Source organism: Lepeophtheirus salmonis, chromosome 4 (genome assembly GCF_016086655.4).
Source record: "Lepeophtheirus salmonis chromosome 4, UVic_Lsal_1.4, whole genome shotgun sequence".
Lineage (NCBI taxonomy): Eukaryota > Metazoa > Arthropoda > Copepoda > Siphonostomatoida > Caligidae > Lepeophtheirus > Lepeophtheirus salmonis.
Window position 1 is genome coordinate 1,371,889 of NC_052134.2, and position 23,227 is coordinate 1,395,115.

A 23,227-nucleotide genomic window follows, 5' to 3' on the forward strand; every position below is an offset into this window, starting at 1 on the left:
CAAATCGTATGGGTTAGGTTTAATTGTACCTGGGGTCTAATGGGTGTATTTTTTCTTATCCATGATATGAAAATTAATAATTAGACATAAGTCACACTCGGGATCATGTTTACAAGTTTTCATTCCTTTTTAAATGTGTACCTCTTTATTTGGTAATTTGTGATCAATAACCGAATTAATATCATCATTTTGGATGAGCTTTTTTTTGTCATTTGCAACATTTTCATCACTTTCTTGCTGCTTTGAGATTTTGCATTTCTTTTTTCCCTTGTTTCTAATTTCAATCTCTCAATGAAGTCTTCTTCTGCAGCATTTCTCCTCATTTATTTTACACCCACCCTCATTTTCTGTTAGCATCAATTTGTGCAGGATTAGACTTCTGGGATATTTCTAGAGAAATAACCCTTAGAATAGCATCACATGTCATTTTACTCGGAGTTGAAGCTGCAATCCATCTTCAATGTCTGTGTCAATTATTCCTGATGTTAATTATACGCGTCGATAATTCACAACGTTTACTTTCACTTGATACAATCCAGCCCCTTTAAATCCTGACAAAACATGTTCAGGTCTTAGTTCTTGCCGCAACTTCCTATGAAGACTTGAAAATATTGTTTTATCTGCATTTTGTACCCTAGTCTCATGGAAGGAAATTTTCAATATTTTCTTCCACAAAACTTTCAAAGGCATAACAACCGACATCATGAGGTTGTAGTGCATGAGAAATGTTTAGGAGCAGAAAATAGATCCTTATGTTATAGTCAATGGTATGTTTTACTGCGTTGAAAGTGGCATTACTGTTTTGTCCATCATAGATGAGAATAACTGGCTTATTGACTGAAACCATTCTCTCGAACCACCAAGAATCCATGTTTGATAACAGTACTTTTCTTTGTACACAGTTAAAGGGGCATGGAATTTCCCCCTGAAGGAGGAGCATGGAAAAGGGCTGAATAGTTGAATTTCCAACATGTTGTGATTGCAAGTAGTAATTTTTACTGCCTATTTTAAGCAAAAGTTTTGTTTGATCATGGATAGGGGGATCATTTAGTTTTATCTTGATTGAAAATACAAAAAACTTATAACATAGTCATTAATTAGTTTTCTATAGCTATAAAAGAAGAGATTAATGACTCCTTCTGAAAGTCATTTTGCTCGAGCCTTTGTAAGTACTTCTGGGCTTCCTTGAAGTTGATATTTATAAACATGCCAATTTTTCAAAAATAATCATGGAATCCATGATCCGAAGGTCATTTCTAAAGATATCACAAGCAATGTAGTTTAAGAAAGACTTAACCATATTTTTGCAGTCCTCACGGTCTTAAGGGAAGCCACATTTAGCTGACATAGGTCAAATAGTTCTTCAATGCTGGAGTGTGCATTATATTTTACACACCCTAATACCGGGCCGTGCAAAATTATTTACTGATGATGTAAATATACTTTTTAAGAGGTTTTGTGGCAACCAATCTGATTGTTTCGTATTTTTACTGTTAAAATAAACAAAAAAAATCCTTCCTGTGAGAGCGTAACAACTTCCACACGTGAGACCATGTCCAATCAGGAAACAAAGAGGATCGAAATTGCAGCCCTCCTCCGAGCGGGAGTGCCTCATAACAACATTAAGGAACAGGTTGGGGCCTCGTTGAAGACAATTTACAACGTTTCCAAGCGCTTGGAGGCTGGAGGTGATCTCAAGCATACCCCTGGGGCTGGCAGGAAGCCCACTGTCTCAACAAGGCAAGTAAAGGCAGTGTTCAAGAGGACTCCCAACAGGTCCATTGCCGACATGGCCAGAAAGATGGGAACGTCGAGATCAACTGTTTCAAGGGCATTGAAAAGGGCTGGAGGAAAGTCCCTGAGGCGTACTGAACGCCCTCTGCTAACTGAACGTCAGTGAGAAGTCAGACTTGAGCGTGCCAAGAAAATCTCGAATGATATCAAGAGCTCATCTGGACGCATCATCATTTTTTCAGATGAGAAAACTTTTACGGTCGATCCTGTTTTCAACAGACAAAATGACCGTGTTGTGAGCTTTGGAGATGTGCAAGATAAGCACCGCTATGTGGCAACAACAAAGCACCCTGCTTCGGTGATGATGTTGGGTCTCGTGGCCTCCAACGGGAAGGCCATGAAGCCGGTATGGTTCCCCACTGGCTACAGATTAACAGCGGAGGATTATGTGAAGATTCTGGCGTCCAAGACCCGCTCACGCTTCCAATAAAGCTCAGGAGTGGCTCAAGGACAACATGAACTTTTGGCCCAAGGACTACTGGCGCCCTTAGAGCCCAGATCTGAACCCACTAGACTTCTATATCTAGGCGCACGTGGAGACCAAGCCCTACAAAAAACGAAACAAGAACATAAATGCCTTAAAGGCTGCTGTCAACCAGGCCTGGGCCTCCATGGACGCCGATTACATCCAGCAAGTCTGTGGCAGCTTCAGACGTCGCCTGACCAGTGTCATTGAGTCAAATGATGGCTACATTGATTAAATTTGATCACAAACTATTTTATTATTCTAAATGAATGAATAAATTGTTTCTCAAGTCATTCGAAATGTCATTATTGTCTGCAATATGTTCTGAACAAAAATCGGTAAATAATTCTGCACGGCCCAGTATTCAATAAGTTTTTTTACAATGCCATTATTCTAAAAAAATAAAGTATAACATGTTTAATTATTTTCAATTTTTTTTTTTATTATTTAATGAAAATTTAATCATTCAATTCGTGGCAAATATTTAAACATTTTATCTTTTAAAATTGGAGTACAAGTAACATGAATGGGGATGATAATTACTAATTACATGGTATTGCTGCATGATCGAACCACCATCAAATATATTTTTTTTAATTTTTTTGAGCAATGTGTCTACATCTACTAATATAACTCTCTCGAAGATCTAAGATCTTTTCAAAAATAAATTAATTACTAAATTTGCGATATACAAGCTAATCATAAATTGTTTAATTGAAAACAAAAGTTAAAATTTATCAAAATAATAAAACGATTGCTTGAGTATTAATCCACCAAACAAAAATAACTATAACATCAATGATATTCTTTAAAAACCCAAAATTGTCATCCGAGTACAATAATTATAATAATTTCATTAAACATATTAAAAACTTAAATTTTATTTGCATAAAATAAATATTATGAATTAAAATCAGTACTTATTACATAATCACTGAATAGTCATATCATAGATTACTGAACAAAAATTGATAAATATAAAAAACAATATGCAACTTGTTGAGAGTTCTTAAAAAATATGCAACAAAGTATTCTAATGGTTGATTCTCTGCAGCACATCAAGGATGGAGGTCAAAATTTACAGATTTGCCCCATGATATCTCATCTACAATTAAGTTGCACACTCGATCCTTTTTGTCCTACGTGTTAAATATCAATGCCAATAGCCTTAGCAAATTAGGACAGAACCCCTCATTCACATGGAACTTTGACATCCAGGTATGTATTGATGAAACAGCAGGTAGCTTGTACATTGCCGGAAGAAATCTGTAGCACGATAAACTTTAGTAGTAGGCGCATACAGCAAAAGTCTTGAATTTATTTGTATAGGAGCGTTCGGTCTTTCCGACTGCATCACAGAGATTAATAGATATAAGAAAATGTTGCAGTTTAGACTACATTGATAAGATTATGTGTTGCACATTTGTCAGAGGTGTGAGTTTTGTATTTTTTCTTGCTACAATCTTTGTATCGTCCCATTTTTGAGATACATATATTGTCTGAGTTTTAGCATTAAAGAAAGTTCTTTGGATTTACTGGGTTCAGAGACATTAGACACATCCATGCAAATGTTATTTGCAAAAAAAATGCTTTCTAAAGCCTTATATCTTCTTAAAAGTATATATCATAATCATACCTGCTGAATGTCTTCCAAGTAAAGTGAAGCGAATCGAGATTTTATCTTGAATACGTCTTAGAAAAAGACGACATTGAGGAGTTACTTTGGAGGGGTGAGGATTTGGTACATCGAACATAATGGGAATTGCATTAGGTATCAGTCTTTTTTTTTTTTTTTTTTTGAAGCAGAATTCATGAACATGGAGTCCTCAAAATTCTTATCACAAAGTCTAAGACTAACGTTGCATGACTCACTCGACCTTCCTCATAAATCGTCTCAATTCTGAGTTCCTCTTTTGCAAATATAATTGTTAAAAAGAAATCTAAAGAAATGCAAACGGTTGGCTTTCCAATTGTTGGAACAATTTATCGCAGCACAATAAGTTTCCCCGGCCGCTTTCATTTTGGATTAAGGACACTGAAAAGTAAATGAGCTAAGTCTACTTTGTTGAAGTAGAAAAATGATTTATCAAGCCATTAAAATGTGGAAGCGATATTAAAGTGTCTTTTAATGGACTTAAAGTTTAAAATAACCAACTACCCTATTAATGTTGGTTGAAATATTTAATTTTTGAAGATTTATTTACTTCTCTCTCTGTCTGGTTGATACACACTGAACGTTTGGGCCGCTACTGTCGCGCATTTGCCAATAGCGCTTGCCTGTAGCTAGACCTCGATATGTATATGCTCTGTGGGCAGTCTGGTTGGTCTAAGCTAACTCAGTGACATCACTGTTGCAGCAGTTCATATAATTTTATTGAAGTGAAGTACACTAATTTCTGTTTAGTAAAAATGGCATCATCTCGAGGTTCAAAGCGTGTTTGTGCCATGTCCTGCTGTCCCAATCCACGGCATACCCAGTATTTTGAATTTTCTCAGAAAAATTCGATGCTCCAGCGTCTTTGGATCTCAGTCTGTAGGAGAAAAGACCCAATTAATATTAAGAATGCCAAGATTTGTGATAGGCATTTTATATACAATGATTTTGAGCGGAATCTCCAGGCTGAGCTTCTTGACTCATAGGCCAGGAAGAAATTAAAAAATGATGCAGTCCCCTCAGTCCATATTCCCTTTGCTCACGGTTTCGTGCCATCACATGAATCAATAGTCCTCCATTCCCAGTGGAAGCGCTCAGAAGACATAAGTAATTTTAATTCGAAAAAAATCATGAACTTATAATAAGAAATCCAGCTGTTGAACAGGAGTTAAATGATGAGGATGATGGCGAAATAGTTACGAAATCAATAACGAATTCGCTCTTTCGTCAAATATACAAGAAAATGAGAATAATCGGGATGCTTTTAAATCATACGAAACTTTAGAAGGTTCTGGACTTCTTGAAGCCAAAAAAGTAATTACAATAGATATAAAAGAATCATCTCGAGTTTCCAGTGATAGTTCATATCAGGGTATGGCAATATATTACAGGATTTTTGACAACAAAAATTTAAAGACCTTTATCCAAATCTAAGGGAAAAGACATGTTACTTCGGATTTTATGAAGAAACGTCTAGTCCTTCGATTGAATTGGTCTCTAAGGGTAACGATCCCCTCGTGTGAGTTTTTGAAATTTTGTCATTTTCCGGATAAACATTTCAAAGCTTTTCATTGTAACCATGAAGACGCAATTGACAAAAACCCTAACGTATTTGAAAGGCTGTATAATCATCAAACTGAATTATATCCTAACTGGCCAAGAGAAGTCATCATATCCTTTGTGAAAACAAGGACAAGAATTAAAGCAAATAGTCTTAATAAAAAGCTCAAACTTTTATTTACCACTCTTATATTAAGTAATAAAATGGCAAATCCGATAATATACATAAAACATATAAATATGTTTTGACATACAGATAGTTAATTATTAATAATATCTACTCTATGCAAATTAATGTTAATCTTTTCAAATAATTAGTTCTGAAATTGATTTTATGATTCTATAAAGTATCAAGGATATCGTCAAGTCTTATAACAATCGAAGTAATTATTGGAAAGGATTTACTGTTATATATATTAATTTAAATATAATTATATATTTTTGGCTTTTTATACTTGCTGGCATGTTCCTAAATTTACTATTGTGTCCTATAAATTAATTTTAATTATATTTATTTAATTTATTCACTTAATTTGTGTTACCTAACAATGAATTAAGTCTAGATTTTAAAATTATTAATTTACAATTATATCTATAGGAAAGAGTGCTATTTGTTTCAAAAGTGACGTCATTCAATTTCCCTTCTTTTAAAGAATAATTAAAGAATCACAATCTCAGAATTTCCTTACTGCCTCATTGGTGTAGCCCAAGATCATAAAATTCAAATAAAACATTAAATAACTATAAATTATATTTGAAATATTAAAATTATCTATTCATCATGAATGGATCTCTTTATAGTTTCGATCCTGGTACCTCATTTCCAAGAAAAGAGTCGATTCTACTCCCTTTTTTGGTTTTAATTCATTCGTATTCCCCAGTGACTATAAGTATCTATCCAGATGTTAACTAATCTATTTATAAAGCTTTACCTTAACATCTTTAATAAAATATATGTTTTTAAATGTCATACAAATATAAGCAGGCTTATGCAGTTTTATTCTTTATATTAGACAAAATGAAATAATAAAAAATTTCACATAGAAACTTTGCATTGTGTTTGTTGATTTTTTACGAATAGAAACTCACTCATTATAAAAGAATTTGAAATGATGAAGTTGTAACTTCTGTAGAGCATTCCCTGTATATGCACATATATTAATTTCATTCTACTTAGATTAGACCCCACGTTAGAAAAAGTAAATTTTTGAACAACCTAAATCCTGAAACTGTAGGATTTAATGTATTAAATGACCTTATATAAAAATTTCTACCTAATGTTTGTCTTTGAGTTCCCGGAACTTTAATTTGGCTTGATTTTCTCGTTAATATTTTTATAACATATATTGCTCCAAAAAAGTATAATAGATATATAAATATGACTAAACTTATACAATTTGATATAAGCTACATTTAAGTATTTAAAAAAATATATATAATAATAATAAAACGGAAGAGTTATGATATATTATTGACCTTAATGTGTAATTATAATAGTAAGATTGATGAAGTGTATAATATAATTAAAATTGCTTCTTACATCCATAAAGTTGGAATTTAGAATCTAAATTTCCTGGGGGTTTTTTTCCATTTTGTGTCAAAGTCATTTGATGCTGAAGACTCGTTAAGTCGTTGCACAGACATTTCTGAAAGTAATCTTATTAGTTCTGCTTGCTTACAAAAGGAAATACTAGAATACATTAGACTCATCCCTTAATAGGATTTAATGTGGGTAATTCAACCTTTAAAGCAACAAAATTGAAAACCCTTGTTAAATATCATTTAATGTATCAAATTTTTAGAAAATGAAGATGATTATTAAAATGGCACCTTGAGTTATGAGAAGCATCCTTGTCAGAAAAGTTTTTTTAAACCGAATTGACACAGTATTTTCTTCTTAAAAATAAATATACTAACAATAGATGCCAATAGACTTGAGTCTTGTCACAAGCTATATCATACATATATGAATATGATATAACTTGTGGTGCAAAATAGAGGAGCTAGATAGATTAGACTTTTTGGAGGGATTAAAGTAAGGAATGAATCCGTAACATGCCTTATTTTCCAAATTGAAAGTAGAAACTATATAAGTAAGTGCCAAATAGTTTAAAACATATGTGATATAAGCAAGGTATGAATGTAATGTCATAATCAGCCAAATCTAATCATTAGGTCGTATTCAAAGCAAAACGATAATAAAGGTTGTTAAAAATATTTTGGATTAATCAGTATTTATACGTCTTTTGCATATGCACGTGAAAAAGCCGTACCAAGTAATTAGTATTATAATCCAATTAAAAGAGTACTTATGGTGTGATCATTGCCTAATGCACTTATAAACGTTGCTACTCTATATTTTAAGCAAAGACAAACTGAGTTATGAAGTAAGGGACTGATTGCAAATTATAATTTGCAAGAATTACTTTAGTATGTCACAATCAATTATAAATATTATTATGTGCATTTTAAGAGTTGATCTTGTTCCTAAACGGGTTATTAATAAGATACAAAGACTAATGTCAATTTGGAAATTCATTAAATGGAGAACCATGCAACACTTTAAATATTACTTTGAATATGAGAGGAAAATAATACAATATAATATGATACGTATAATCATTTATCCAAACTTTTTTGGACAAAATCGTTACCAAAACTTTTTAAGGCTGCTTAATATTCCTTGATATCTATACTTATCGATTTTGAAAGTTGCTTTTTTTTATGCCGTTTTTGAGAAAATCGATATCTTATGTCGAATTTTCCATTTTTTTATTGCCTTAAGAGAAATAAATTTGAACTTCAATAAGTACTTGAAAATTCAAACTTAGAGAAATGATTTTAAAATAAAATGTGCAGTATAGCATTATTACTAACAGATTCTAAAGTTTAAACAAAAAATATCTATAAATGTAAGTTATACATTATTTAATTAAGAAAACTTGCATACAGTAATTAACGTGTATCAAATAATATACCAAGGTTTATGATTCATTTTGAAACTAAATAGAACCATTCTACTAAAAAACGTATAGGTTATAACCCTAACATGTAAAATTAATTATCCTTATTAAAAGGTTTAATAAGTTATGGCGGTTAGAACAGAATGCAATATGTACACAAATAAAGGTTATAAATCCAATGTTTTTTTGTTTGTTTTTTAATAAAAGGAAGTATTATTCTGATATTTGTTGGCATTTAAATTATTCTCATAATATCGTAGAGCGATTGAACTATTGGCAGGCGGTTAAAAATGACAAACGACGTAATAGATATAATAAAACAAAGGAACTCCCTAAACGTAATTGGTAGTGACAGTTAAATCCATTGCAAAAGTTTAATAGGGTAAAAAACATATAATGAGGTAATTGCAATAATTAATTGATGATGATCATGTACGATTTCAAAGAACAGCTCAAAGTTGTCATTATTATAATAATAATTAAATTACCACATTATCTTCAAAATTGAACAAGCCTTTTTTAAAGCATCCCACCCAAAAAAATAATAATTAATTATTCATTTTACACGAAATAAAAATGATTTTCCAAGGTATTACTACTTGGAAGATAATAATATGTATGTTGAAGAATTCATTGGTAAAATAAAGGCATTCATGATTAATTATCATATATATTATTAATGTTTTAAGAATAAGGAAACAAGCTTATCTTCCAAATAATATAAGAACTATGGGCACATTCCTCGTTTTTTATCTATATAAAAAAATGGAAGATTCCTTAGTTATCACAGAAAATACAAATAATATTAAAAATTGGAACAATTCTATTGAATAAGTAAACAAGCATTTGTATTTGTAAAGAACTTTATGTTCTTTGTAATAAAGATAAATTGAGAAAAAGTTCTAAACCAATATTATAATATAATAATAATAATATTCAATAGGAGCAATATTAAATCCATACATCCTTGTTTCGAATTGGCAATTTTGTATGAAGAGATAAGTAATAGTATAAAACAACAGATCTGCGTGTACTGTCCATTTATCAATACTTTAATGGTTTATGTGGGAAGCATGTGGCAACCAAGGCCACAATAAGAAAATATGAGTATTAAATTACGCCAGGACTTTCATCAGCCGTTTCATAAGCAAAAATTTCAGATTGTATAAGTTCTAATGTCCTTCTGACTTGAATGAAGGTAGGGCGAAGATCAGGATCTCGATTCCAGGTCTGTAATAAAAGCATTATATAATTTAAAATAAGTATTTAAGTAGTTATATGTATGTCTAACAATTACAGAAATATATATAGAAGAGGAAAAAATTAAAAATTGATAAACCATTAGTATTTCATATATTTAAACAATCGAAAATTGTATAAATGATAGATCAGACATACTTTTTTCATGACATCATATATACTTTGAGGACATCCCTCAGGGATTTCCATTTGATGGCCCTTTTCTACATATTTAACAACATCAGCCAGGGGAATACGTGGATAAGGAACACGTCCAAAAGAGTAGATTTCCCATAGTAGAACACCAAAACTCCACATATCACTCTTACTTGAAAATTGGTGAGTTTGGCGAAGTGCTTCAGGGGCTGTCCATTTTATCGGTAGCTATATTTTTTAGTAACAAAAAAGATATATAAATTAGTAATTATAGCACAATGGTTTAAATTCAAAATGAGGTAATTTGTTAATTTCGCATAAATAATAACCCACCTTCCCAGATTCAAGAAAGGTACAATCATGGAGCGCTAAACCAAAATCGGACACTTTTGCATGATTATCTTCGGATATCAATACATTTCTTGCGGCCAGATCTCGATGAACAACATGTTTAGATTCTAAATATTCCATTCCATGACAAGTATCTCTGTAAGAAAAATAATAATAATAATCTTCAATTCAAATAAGCATATTACAAACTTACAGAGCAAATTTAATCTGGTATTTCTTGGTTACATGAGCTCGCCCTCTGGACCTTAAATACTCAAGTAAACTTCCTTTAGACATATATTCAGTCACGATTTGGAGAGCATCATGCTCTAATATAACACCAAGTAAGCATACGAGATTCGGGTGCTGAAGTGACCTATCAGGAAAAAAAAAAGCGTTTTAATAACCAACAATATGTTTGATTGAAAACAATTTCTAAGAATAAATTATCTAAAATTGTGAAAGAATAAGGGATTCTCATTTAAATTGAAAAGAGTAGAAAAATGAGACACTGAAGAATAAATAAAACTTTTTAATTATTTAATTTTGTTATGAGTTTCAAAGGCCAAATGTGACATCTAACACAAGTTTTGAACATGAAGTAAAGAAAATCTATCTGAATAATGAGACAGATAAAAAAAATATGTGGTTAACATACGTCATGACAGTGGCTTCAGCAAGAAACTTCTGAGCATTTCTGGTCCTTAGATCTTTCATTGATTTGATAGCAACTTTATCGCCCTTATATCGTCCTAGCATAACATCGCCGAACTCCCCTTTCCCAATCCTTTCAATAAGAGTCACATCTTCTTTTTGTATTAACCATCCCGCACGTTCAAGTGCCTTGATATCCACGTCATGAGGCTGTCGTTCCTGCTTTTGCACAACACAGTCCATGGCAAGATGAGTGCAGAGTCCGTCTGCATCTTTTCTGTAGTGATTCACTAGCTGGGACAGGTTTTCGAAGAATTCATCTTCGTCAATGGTGAGTTTGTTGTTCTTGGCAATGACACGATAATGTTCCACACGGCCCTAAAAAGTAGAAAAGGGGACTCAAACACGGGAGAACACCCAGCACTAAGAGTTGGACTCACCTTGAAGCAAAGGCAGAGCGTGTAATCCCCAGGGAAGTTGGTGCTCTCTCTCACAAGGAAAAGACCATCCTTTTTGGGATGAAGGAGGGATTCCGCATCTTCACGACTGATTTTACCATGAAACCAGGGCATTGCATTCAGCTTCACCTCGCTCTTGGGAGCTCCGTGCGTGGGAGGCGGACTCATCTTCACTACCTTCTGTACTTTCTACTCCGTCCGAGACCCACGAATCTTCTTCATCCTATTCAATTACGGCTTTGCACTAGAATTCCCGTCTATTTAGTTCCTAATATTTATCATTATTATCAAATTTGCATTCCTCCTTTTCCCAAATCTTTCTCTCTCTTTCTTTCTACTTCTTCCCTTTGCTGCTGCTGCTCCTTCCTCTTTTTTCCTTTAGGATTCTCTTCCTCTAGCTCTTAGCTCTTCTACCTACTCCTACGACCAGCAAGGAAACTCTTTTTTTTTCTCTCTCTTCCAGCTTCTTTATAATTTTAGAAAAAAAAAGAACAAAAAAAAACAGACTTCTGATTGGCGTTTGAAATCCATTTATCCTCACGCTTAACATTTTGGATCCATTCCATTGGTCCTACTTACATGACGTCATTACTTCTTACAAGTTTGTATCGTCCAAAACCACAAATGGTTCAAACCATGCTCAAACCTATATTATGTTATGATTAATTTGTAAACAAATACTATTACTCTTACGAGTCTACCAGTAATAATTACGAAGAAATGGGGGAAATGAACTGAGTTTATTTTCTAATTGTCTAAGGAGTTATTTTACGACTATTTTTTTCCAAAAATTACTAAAATTTACTAATTACTGCAAGGGAAACTAAAAAAGTGACTGCTTAGTGCAGGTGACCTCTTAAGCCAAGTTTGTTATTTCGATATAATTTGAAAGCTGGATAGGGCGATTAATGCGGTCACACGGTTAAAACAGGTTTGATGTCTTTTTTTTTTTTTTTTAGAAAATAACAAAGGTTCTATTACGGAAAAACTTATACAATAAATTTTTATTGAAAAGTTCTGAATTACCTGTATTTGTTGTCTTGCTGTCAGTAAAAGTGAACGATGAACTGAAAAGTTCAGAAAAAGAACCAAGGAATGGAAAAAAGGTGAACAGGTCTAACCTTGTTAATAATAAATTGCTTTGATCAATCTTCAATAATATATTATTTTTGTAATGTATAATTGGACTTTCATTACAATTATACACATGGGTTAATCATTCATGAATCACTTCCATTTGTTATATGACTAATTGTCCGTATATTTTGATAAATTAAACCTTATAATCTAAATACGCTAGAAATGGCATAGCTTTTGGTATTAAAATCCATGTTTCAATCTGTCGGTATTAAATATTTGGTACTTATTTAAGCTATAAAAATTAAGAAAAATGCAACTGATTCCAATTTAGGTGGTACGTATTAAGTAATAATTACATCTAACTCTCAACATATAAAAACACAATTGTAATAAACTTTTACACAAAAATACATAGTTGATTGGACAAAAATTAGCTCAATTCCCCATTGAAACATCGGTTTTCAACGTCAAAATAAGCTATTGGTGCAAATCAAATATCATTTAATTAATCAACTTATTTATTTATATCAAAATGATATTGGTTAAATATATATATTTAAGTATTTTTTTTATCTTTTTTGAAAATTGACGATAACTTGGTGTTGTCTTTCTTATTTTGTAAGGTCATCTTCATCACTTTATCTGATACAAGTTCCCTTTTAATGGTTGCAATTGCTTTGTTCTTGTCATCTTTGTTATAAATGTTGATAATGAAATGTTTTTTTCCAATTCCATAATCGAACAACTTTTCACCCCCAAACATGTGGAAATCGTGATGTTGTTTCTCCTTTTCCTTGTCATTTAATTTGATTTCTAACGTGTCCTTAAAGCTTTCCGAACCATCTGTAAAAAATCAATGATATTTCGATTCAAACTATAATATTTTTAAAAGAGATATTGTAAAAAATACAACTTTATGGGCCATAAAGAATATAACTAATTAAATGGCAAAATATATATATGTACATTTGTTTTTTCGACTTAGTTAATACTTACACACAGTCTCTGTTTTCACTGAGTCATCATTTAATTTGATGTGCACTTTGGCTGCAACCTTAGAATCAGCTACCTTTTTAATGAATGTGTCAGATAGATCTGTAAAATATTATAATTAATAATTACTTTATTCACAATTCCTATTTACAAACATATTCTATATTTCAGTAGAATGTGAAACTTACTAAAGGACTTGAAGATCTTTCGGACGTTGCCTCTTTTTGAAATATCCTCAACCCAATTTCCCTCAAAAGCTTTATTCAGGGTTTTCTTTGATACAGCAATTGAGGAACAAAATAGAAGGATTACAAATATCGAAATCTTCATTTTGTATTCTTCTTTCTGTTCTCTTCAATACTTAATTGTCAAGTAAATTTGTAAATTAATCAACACTGTATATTTATAAACAATCATTTCAAACGTAAATATTATATTTCAATCAATCGATGTTTTGAAAAGATACAAAAGTATAATTATACATATTAATGTAGCTTTATCACATTTCAAATGAAATCCTCGTACATCATTTTTAGAAATAATGTATAAATCATTATATTTATTCGCTATAGATATAATCCGCTTTGTATTGTACAATGATGATTAATACTTTGATTTGAATATAAAATTCAAGAAATTTCTAAAATGAATTAATTAAAAAAAGTTAATCTTTAGGATATGGGTTTATTGAAATTATGAAATGGAATATTAAAGGGAAAAAGGTTAAGAGCCACTGCGTAGGACGAAGGTTATCAATACTACTTGATGTCAATAATAAAAACTGACATTTTAATTAAATCAAAGTAATATGTACCTACTGAAAGTCCCTATGAAATATTTTTTTTATCGATTAGGGGTGATTAGAGAAAAATGTCTTATTCCTTCCATTGGAATAGTTCATTTTTATTTACAATATGAAAATAAGATTGTATAACGATGTAATATCATATTTTTAATACCTTTTAGGGTCAGATATATAATACAACTAGGCAATATAGGGATATATTTTTGATCCTTTGAGTCTTTTTATTTGTTGGTACTATTTTGACATCCAATAGTTTACTATTTTATTTAAGATTAATTAAGAATTGTTTTCATTGTTATAGAGCTTGGTTTTTTGGGCCCCTAAAATTACTAACATCAACAATGCTGACTTGATATGAAAACACCCCTCTATACAAAGGTGATCAGTAAATACTTTCAAACATATTAAATGTAATATTAGCCAAAGTATATGGATTTTTTTTAACTTAATTACTTTTATAATGATATGATATGTCTTAAACATTTTACTTATTTCTTTTACAGGAGTGTAAAAGAAAATTAACCATTATAAATTGTTTATAGTCAAATAACCAAGTCCCAGTGTTCATAGTTATTAGAACGTAGATTATACATATGTTACATAATATAATAATTAATTTAGTTACTATATTATAATGGATAATTAAATAGTAATTATTATTGGTCAAAGGTTATAATTATGAGGTTATAAATTATTTATAATTAATGAAAAAATATCAAAAATTGTACGTAGACTTTGCAGTTTTGCTAAAATATATAATAGCATAATGAGGTTAACTGTATAATTTTTGGTTGGGAATAAAAAAATAAAATGTGTTGTGAATAGGTAGAAATAAGATTTCATAGGACAATTAATAAAGCTTATTATAATCCAAAACAAAAGGATTTAGGCATTGAATTATTTCCCAAAAATGAATTAAAAGTTACTTAGATATTGAATTTTGATCGATTTGAACTCTCTGGGGACCGATATCGATTATTGGAGGGGGGAATTGATTACTTAAGTATCAATTATTTTTGTTTGGCACGTTAACACTCTAAAATACAACAAAATTAATGGCCCTTTGGCCACTAAATATATATAATCAAAGCAGCTTTGGGAAGTTTATGCCACAAACTAAGTAACTACACGATTTGAACAACTTTTATATATAGGTAATGGAAACTTTGTAAATAAACTACTTTTGAAATAATGTAAAAATTGGCTAATTCTTCAAAAAAAATTATAAAGGAACTTTTGATCTAATAAATAAATGTTTAGTTATATTAATTAAATATAGCAGGTGTTGTGTATGTAGCATCTGGGTCGTCCGCAGGGATAGGGCTGGATGGGTTGTAGCACCTCCTCCAAATTTAGGAATTTTTTATTCTTACTAGAGAATTTAATATTTAAAACTTTTTCATAAAAATTTAATTGTCCGTGGTTAGCTATGAATTTTGAAATTTTTCTCCGAAAAATTTTATATTTCAATTTTTTTTTTCAAGCAATTCAATATTTAATAAAAAAAAAATATTATTATAATTTTAGACATTTTTTCCAAAAAATTTCATATTTAGCGAACAACTCTGGAATTTAGCAATTTTTTTCCAAAAAAAAATAACTTTTTGAGAATAACTATAGATTTTTGAATTTTTTTAAATTTAATTATAGAAATTTATTTTTGGATTTAAAAAAAAACACTCAAAAATTTTATATTTAAAATTTAATTTTGAAATGTTTTCCAAAAAATTTATTTTTTGGTACTTTTTTGATAATAACTTTGGATTGAAAAATATATCTTACGGAGTTATTTTCTATATCAAGATTAATAAAAATACAAAGTTAGACCATCCTGTAATCGGGCTAGCTAGAATTTTCAATTTGATGTATCATACCGACTGCTGGGCAAGACAGGCAGGTTTTGACAAAATGAGCAACCAATCATATGTTATGATGTCACTATTTGTAGAATTTTCAATTTGATATATCGTACCCACAGCTGGGCAGAAAAGACAGATTTTGACAAAACACGTACACCATGACGTCAATATTAAAAAGCGTGGTGGAAGTTAAACATCAGTCGTACAGGCGTTATTACCTTGTATTTTATTAACTTTGTTCTAAATTACTAAAGTCGTCATCTTTAAAAAAAAAAATTGTATTCAAGGACATTGCCAAGATAATTTTTGAATTGCAGTGTAGCCTATTGTGAATAGTTATAAATAATATCATGTCAATACATTTTTCGGTAAACCACTTGTGTTAATGAATTTGTAAGAAAATACGCCAGTATATTCAAAGGATTCATATGTTATAAAATGCACATAATTGTTCATCATATTATCATCGTCCGTAGTATAATTTGTTTTAAATAAAAATATTGGAATTTAAATTCTTATAATTTTGTTTTGGTTTAACAGTTAAATAATATGTTGCTAATCAAAAATCCGCTTGAAAAGACTTCAATTTTTATTTTATATAATATACATATGTATGAATAATAAATCCATTATTTTCACTATAGATGGTTTAGAAATGTTTATCTCGCTTTGTATCACTGCAATTACTTTACGGTAGATGGTATTAGAAAGCTAGATAAGATTCCGTACTAAATAATTTTCTTAGACAGTTTTATCATTTTTTGACTCAGTATTGTTTCAGCGTGCGTCAAAAGGTGGACACGAGCAATATGAAAATACGCTATATTTTACAGTTTTTCGTCGATAAAGGCGAAAATGCAACAGAGGTGGCTGAAAATGAGAATATTGCTTATGATCCAGGTATTGAAACAGACAATTATACGCAATTTTAGTTCCGTCGATTTCGTTCCGGTAATTTTAATGTCGAAGATGCAACTGCTCTAGAATGCCTATTTCAAAATGTGGATAAAATATTAATGTTACATGTTACTACAAGTTTTAGGTGCCGAGTCTGTTCTTTTGTAGATTGTTTGACAAAGGGGATATTTAACTACATATTTTGAAATTAGATCCTATAATACGATCTGATCTTTATTGTATCTTACAACCTTTCCTCCAAAAATTTAAAAAAAAGGGCCTAAAATCATTTGATAGTTATAGAAATAGCTGACAAAAAATACAATGCTAATTTTTCACAACTTTAATTTTTTTTTAGAAATAGAGGAAAAACACATTGAAGTTTAAGATTTCTTTAATATTTTAAGATAGGAAAAAGAGGGGTGGGGAAAATATTACCTTAAATATGAATAAAATTTTCTATTTGCACAACGATAATCTTTTGATTCATGTTATTGCTAGAGATGGGATTTTGGTAGATATATATTATAGTTTTATTGTCCTCAGATTATACATTGGTATATGTCCCATCCCTATTCATTTTTTTAATTAAGGGCATGGGAACGGGTGAAAATATTTGAGGTACAGGTATTTAATTTATTATTATTTCAATTGGCATGTTTTCTCTTTCCTTAAAGCCTTTTCAATCTTTCTCATAAAGAAATATAGAGTGACAAAGTGAAGAAAAATGCAGAAGAAAAACGTAATTTACTGTCTGCTGTCGCAAGTAGGATGTCTTATGTTACATGTTACAACGACTTAAATTTTAGAGAAAATTAAAAGAAAGATAAATCTATTAAAGAGGTTGAATATCTAACATATATCCTGGTGTCAGAAAAGCTCGCCTACGGAAAATTCGTACAAGATAAACCTCACCATCCTTTATTTAATGTAAATAATAATCTCACTTAATTATGTAATGAGTAATGACTAATTTGTTCGAACCACAGACAAAATAAATAATATTAATAAATATAATTACTGAGCTGTACAGTTTTCCTCGCGTACATGTCTCATTTCCTCCTGCTCTCCTACGACCCGACCATTGAGATACTCCTCGAATCCTTTATGTGATTTTGTCTGCTCACCAAATCTAAACACTTCTTCTACAGTTACATCATCGATCATAACAAAGAGGAGATCACTGCTCTTGCCTAAACTGATGTTATGCTTCTTTGTCCCTCCATGAGTCTTTTCCAATATGAATAATCCATCATGGCTACATTATAATGATAATTGATAACGGATAATTAAGTTATTAGCACTTCTTTCATTCGAATTGTTGTCGTATTTGTATAAATTTCTGCAAATTTAATCAACAATCTTATAGATGATTTATAATAATTATTTTGGTCCGGTTCGAACATATATTAGTGATTACACAAGTGAGATTATTATTCACATTAAATAAAGAATAACCGAACAACTCGGAAAAGTCGAGATCCTTCTGCTTCACTTCACGTCTTCTCTTTCTCAGCCAATAATATTTTTCCTTCACTTCGTGTCCCTACGCTTGACGTACCGAAGTTATTTCCTTATTATTGAAAGGTTACGAGAATTGAATTTCAACTATCCTCTGTCGCTGTGTCCAATTTCGAGAGAGAAAAAGAAAGTATGACGTATGGGCAAACTTATATAGTATACCCGGGAATTTTGTTGAGCGTGAGGATCATAAAACTACAATGTTTGTCTAAAAAAATATAACAATGACAGAAATTAAAAGACGATCTCCATTGTTTCTTCACCGTCTGTCTCTTCTTACAACCCTCCCTATTTTTTAGAGGCACTTTTTTAAATTCCGTAACCCAATTTGATCCCCAATCGAAACACTTAAATAGAACGTGACAAAGGACCTTATTTTTGACAAGCAGAGGCCTGTATAATGGTGAAATACACAACCGACCCTGGGAGCTAAAAGTAATCTCGTGCACATCACACGAATATATGCATCACTTTTTATAAAAATATCTGAAATGTCACATCTCATACTGCATCAACAAACACATATTATATTCCAAATACGGAACTCAAGTGCAGATATGGAACAATATTAATGAATTATATATATGGAATATAACTAGCAAAGGGTTAGCTGGTGTTGCTGGGGCCAAGGAGAGATCGGTAAATTACATTGACAATGGTAAATGTTATTTTTTCTTAATGTTTAGACCCCTTCCATCCGGGCGATCATTATAAGTAGTGCTTTTGCATAATATAAAATGAATTGAAAAATATATTATGCTATATATTTCAAATAACATAATTTCATCTTATAATTTTGTAAAAAAATAATTGCCAAATCAAAATTTGCGAAGAAAATTGCAAAAAAACTGTTTGCACTAAGTTTGCAGAAATAGTAGTTAAAAGTATATATTGGCATTATAAAGAGAAACACGAATTTAACAGTATTTTTTTTGTACTTGCAGAACCAAAAAAGTCACGGAGAATAATTTGGTCCAAAAAAATGACCCTCGACAACTGGCTCATTTTTGCAAATATTGCAAAAAAAAATAATTAATAAAATTTTCCAGAAATTTAATATACTATTGTGCACCATTAAAGTTATAATTTTATGTCAAAATCACATCATTTTGTTGCATTTCTTGTTAATAATTGAAAAAAAAAACATTTGATGAGAAACAAGGGGAAAAAAAAAAATCTTGAGAAAATGACAGATATTAAAGATCAACGTCAATTTTATATGTGTCAAATTTATATACAAATGAATCTCCCAACAAATTTCTACAAACTTAAATTTATCTACGAAATCAATATTTCATTGGAAGTCCATTTTTTTTCACCTGAAAAAAAAAAAAAAAAATACAAATTTCCACCTATTTCTTTTATTTACATATAACTTTTTTAATTTTTAAAAAAGTTAGAAAAAGCTTTTATTCGTATAATTGTGTTTTATGACGCCAGTTACTTTTTGATTTATAATTCAACCCTTTATCTAAAACAATTCTTGTATTCTGGGTTTGGAATAAACCCCTCTTATATGACTCCCCCAAAAATTGGCACTCCCGTCTAAGCCTAACTAAGTTAAAAAGAGACAACCGTGCAAAGTTTCAGCCTCTTAGGCCCAACGACGTGGTACCCATAAGGAACACACACACAAACTCTATGATGTATATTTGTACAGACCAAATAACTTTTTAAATTTAGGATCTATGGTAGATGTAAAAGCCCGATAAATCCCAGGAAACAGGAACCCAAGAGAAAAATCATACTACATACTTTCCACTTAATATAAAAATATATTAGGTTCTTCATTCATAATCCATATATACAACTAAAAAAAAGTAGATTTTTCCCGAAGCACAATGCAGTTTGGTTATGTTTGACTTCATGTACAAAGTTTTAATATGTCTACTCATATTTGATTAAGAATTATTTAGCATAATTGATGAAATTAGAGTAATATTTAATAAATAAAAATCAACTTATACTCAAATAATCTACTTATTTTCTGTTTTATTTAAAACATATTCATGGACGAGTACATGGAATGATTTTTGTCCACCTTTCTTTCAAAAGCAGAAAGAAAAAGGACTCAAATAGTTAAACACAATTATTTCTGTTTATGTTAGACTACTCTTCAGTAAATTGTTGGGTTCATAGGATAATAGCAGATAATTTGTGTACAATCAAATAACGTTCAGAACAAGAATAAGGCTCTAAGAAGTTGAACACCGTCAACTCACACAAAAAAAAATATACAAGAGTTTTTTATTTTTCGAGAATATGAATATTCAGTACATATATGAGCTAAATGGATATTTTTGTGCAATTTTTACTCTTATGAAAAATAATAAATGTTGTTTTGGATCATGCAAAATGTTCAACAACGTAAAAAATTACTAATAAAGAAAACTACACTAATTAGGATTTGTCATACGTATTTTTTGGATTGTAAGGACTCCTTTTATAATAAAATGATATTTCTTCCTTAAAAATTATATTTAGTGAAAAATATATATACTGCAGTAATTAACAACTGAAATAATCACATCATTGGAGAAATTTTACGCCATATTATGTGTATATATGCTTGCTAATAATATGTTAACACATATTCATTAACATAAATCACCATTTACTATACGAAATTTGACGCGGTACTGTATTTCGCGACATCTCTTTTTTTGTAGAAGTTAATTTATGAACATATTTATTTAATATATACCTATATCATATTTCGAGTAAAATTTCCAAGTTTGAGTTCAACTATAATGAAGCATGCAAAAATATTTTGATAGAGTCAATAAACTTTTTTGTATTAATATAAATATTTTTAACTAAGTAATTATGTATAAATGACCCCTCTTTCTTTTCCCGTTGTCCATTATAAAACTGTTTTTTTCTTTTTGCGATGGAAAATAATATTTAAAAATAAGTTTTTGAATAATAATAATACTTTTTATGAAATAATGATATTTTTGGCAAATGAGTTCTACTCAATTTTTATAAATGAAAGCTAAATATTGTCACTTGTAAAAATTATAGACAGATTTAATGTCATTTTATTGCAATAGATAGCATCTATCTAATACGGTCATTTTTTTATAATATTGCTCGCAATTTTGTTTCGAAATTGTCTCTTTAGGCTTAAAGTTTCAATTGATTATAATCACTATTTAGAAACTAACTAAATACATAATTTTTCAAATACATTTTTGTGTGATATAAACATGGATAAAATTTAAGTAAGTATACAGCTGATTCAACTATTGCTCGTATTGTTGAAGTTGAAACAGAGACCCCAGGAGATAAAATATGTATAATTTAATTATATGAAGGTCCTGATGAGCGATAACATATTTATAACGTCGTCCACGCGATTGAACATTCCACAAATACTCTTTTCTTTTATTTACATCCATGTTGTTAAATTGATATCATCTCTGGTTACTATTACTGGATACTAAATTAGTTGTTTAATTTCCATACCTTCACTGTATCACTAAACCTTTGTTCATAGTTGAGTAGTTGTAATATAGCCTATGTTCTATTCCGTTTCTCTTTTCAAAATTTGAAATCTATATTTATAGAGCAAAGTTTTTAAGTTTTTTAAACTGCCTGAGGAGGACTCGTTTTTAACAACGAGAGTGTGTAGCCATAGCTCAGTGCGTCATATCCAAAAAAACAAAACAAAAAATAAATATGTTAAAAAATGAAATAACAGAAAGTTTATCTTAATCTTTTTTTATCCTGTGCGTTTTAATTTTTTGTTGGAACAACAACAACGCTTTTTATTTTCTCAAGCTTTTGTCATTGTTCTTTCATTCTCGAGGAGATAACATTTAATTATTGAGTAACAACGTGCAATGTGCTCATGAAAAACGTAGAGGAACACTGAGAATTTATGGAGAGTTATCTATTATACAAAAAAGTGAATCTAAAATATTTAATGAAAAGTGTGTCTATTCGTCGACGCTTAATACATTCAAGCAATCCCGGATACTACAGCCACATTTTACTTTTAGTTTTCATGAACTTCCAAATCAGTAGTAGCCTCCCGGAATAGAATTTGATACCAACAATATTCAATATTAATAATAATATACTACATATTCAAAAATTTATGAGGTATTAAAATATATTGAAATTTTAAAATGATGGAGTAAGCCTACTTTAGATTGAGATTCTGTTAATGAATTTGATAATTATATACTTATATATATATATATAATGGTGATACGGATATAAAATCAATGGAATATTCAATCGATTGTCGATATATTAATTATTAGGTCCTTTTTTACTATTTTGATGACAATTACTAATTGAGTAGTATTATGTGGCATTCTGGTACATTATTGAGTACACATGCCCATAGCTACATTACTCATAAATATATAATAACCAAGTACTTTTAATGGATCCAAATAAAATGATGGCATTAATTAATAGTTAGCAATTTGTAACTTCTAACAATTATAACATGTAACTTTGTATATAAAAATAATTAAATAAGGATATAATTGTTAGAAGATATTTTCCAATTTTATTAACTTGAATACCTTTAAGAGAATTCCATCATAACTCAATAAAATTGTTCGAATATCTGCCTTTATACTTTCCTTATCCCCTCATAAATATTCATGACTCATGAGTAGTCCCTAACTATGACCTCAACTTCTTTTGATAATAAAATCTACATAAAAAACACCCCGTAGATGAAAGCGGAGATATATTTTAGCGTAAGCGCATATCTACTTATCATACAATTATAAATATTGGCCTAAATATATATTTGGACTTGTTTTTATTTATTTAA

At 30.2% G+C, this 23,227-nt stretch overlaps 2 protein-coding genes across 2 annotated transcripts; both read right to left on the reverse strand.

The window, feature by feature from the left end:
* Positions 1 to 8,779: 8,779 nt before the first annotated feature.
* Csk (C-terminal Src kinase) lies at positions 8,780 to 12,137 on the reverse strand. The gene is made up of 7 exons (XM_040710554.2): positions 11,968 to 12,137; positions 11,257 to 11,920; positions 10,821 to 11,194; positions 10,377 to 10,538; positions 10,166 to 10,319; positions 9,836 to 10,060; positions 8,780 to 9,667 (listed from the first exon to the last, which is right to left on the reverse strand). The coding sequence occupies exons 2-7, from the start codon at positions 11,440 to 11,442 to the stop codon at positions 9,548 to 9,550; spliced, it is 1,221 nt and encodes a 406-aa protein (XP_040566488.1). The 5' UTR covers positions 11,443 to 11,920; positions 11,968 to 12,137; the 3' UTR covers positions 8,780 to 9,547.
* A 537-nt stretch (positions 12,138 to 12,674) lies between these two features.
* On the reverse strand, positions 12,675 to 13,786 carry LOC121116323 (uncharacterized). Its single transcript, XM_040710555.1, has 3 exons — positions 13,536 to 13,786; positions 13,351 to 13,449; positions 12,675 to 13,197 (listed from the first exon to the last, which is right to left on the reverse strand). Exons 1-3 carry the CDS (start codon positions 13,675 to 13,677, stop codon positions 12,911 to 12,913), a joined length of 528 nt encoding a protein of 175 aa, XP_040566489.1. The 5' UTR covers positions 13,678 to 13,786; the 3' UTR covers positions 12,675 to 12,910.
* Between the last annotated feature and the right edge of the window lie 9,441 nt (positions 13,787 to 23,227).

Excerpts from the sequence above, each read along its gene's own strand:
- LOC121116323 (XM_040710555.1), bottom strand. The coding sequence starts at position 13,677 with ATGAAGATTTCGATATTTGTAATCCTTCTATTTTGTTCCTCAATTGCT. Across the intron at positions 13,450-13,535 it reads AAAGATCTTCAAGTCCTTTA|ATCTATCTGACACATTCATT; the intron begins GTAAGTTTCACA and ends AATATTTTACAG. Across the intron at positions 13,198-13,350 it reads AGTGAAAACAGAGACTGTGT|ATGGTTCGGAAAGCTTTAAG; the intron begins GTAAGTATTAAC and ends GATTTTTTACAG.
- Csk (XM_040710554.2), bottom strand. The coding sequence starts at position 11,442 with ATGAGTCCGCCTCCCACGCACGGAGCTCCCAAGAGCGAGGTGAAGCTG. Across the intron at positions 10,539-10,820 it reads GCTGAAGCCACTGTCATGAC|GTCACTTCAGCACCCGAATC; the intron begins GTATGTTAACCA and ends TTTTCCTGATAG. Across the intron at positions 10,320-10,376 it reads TACCAGATTAAATTTGCTCT|AGATACTTGTCATGGAATGG; the intron begins GTAAGTTTGTAA and ends TTTTTCTTACAG.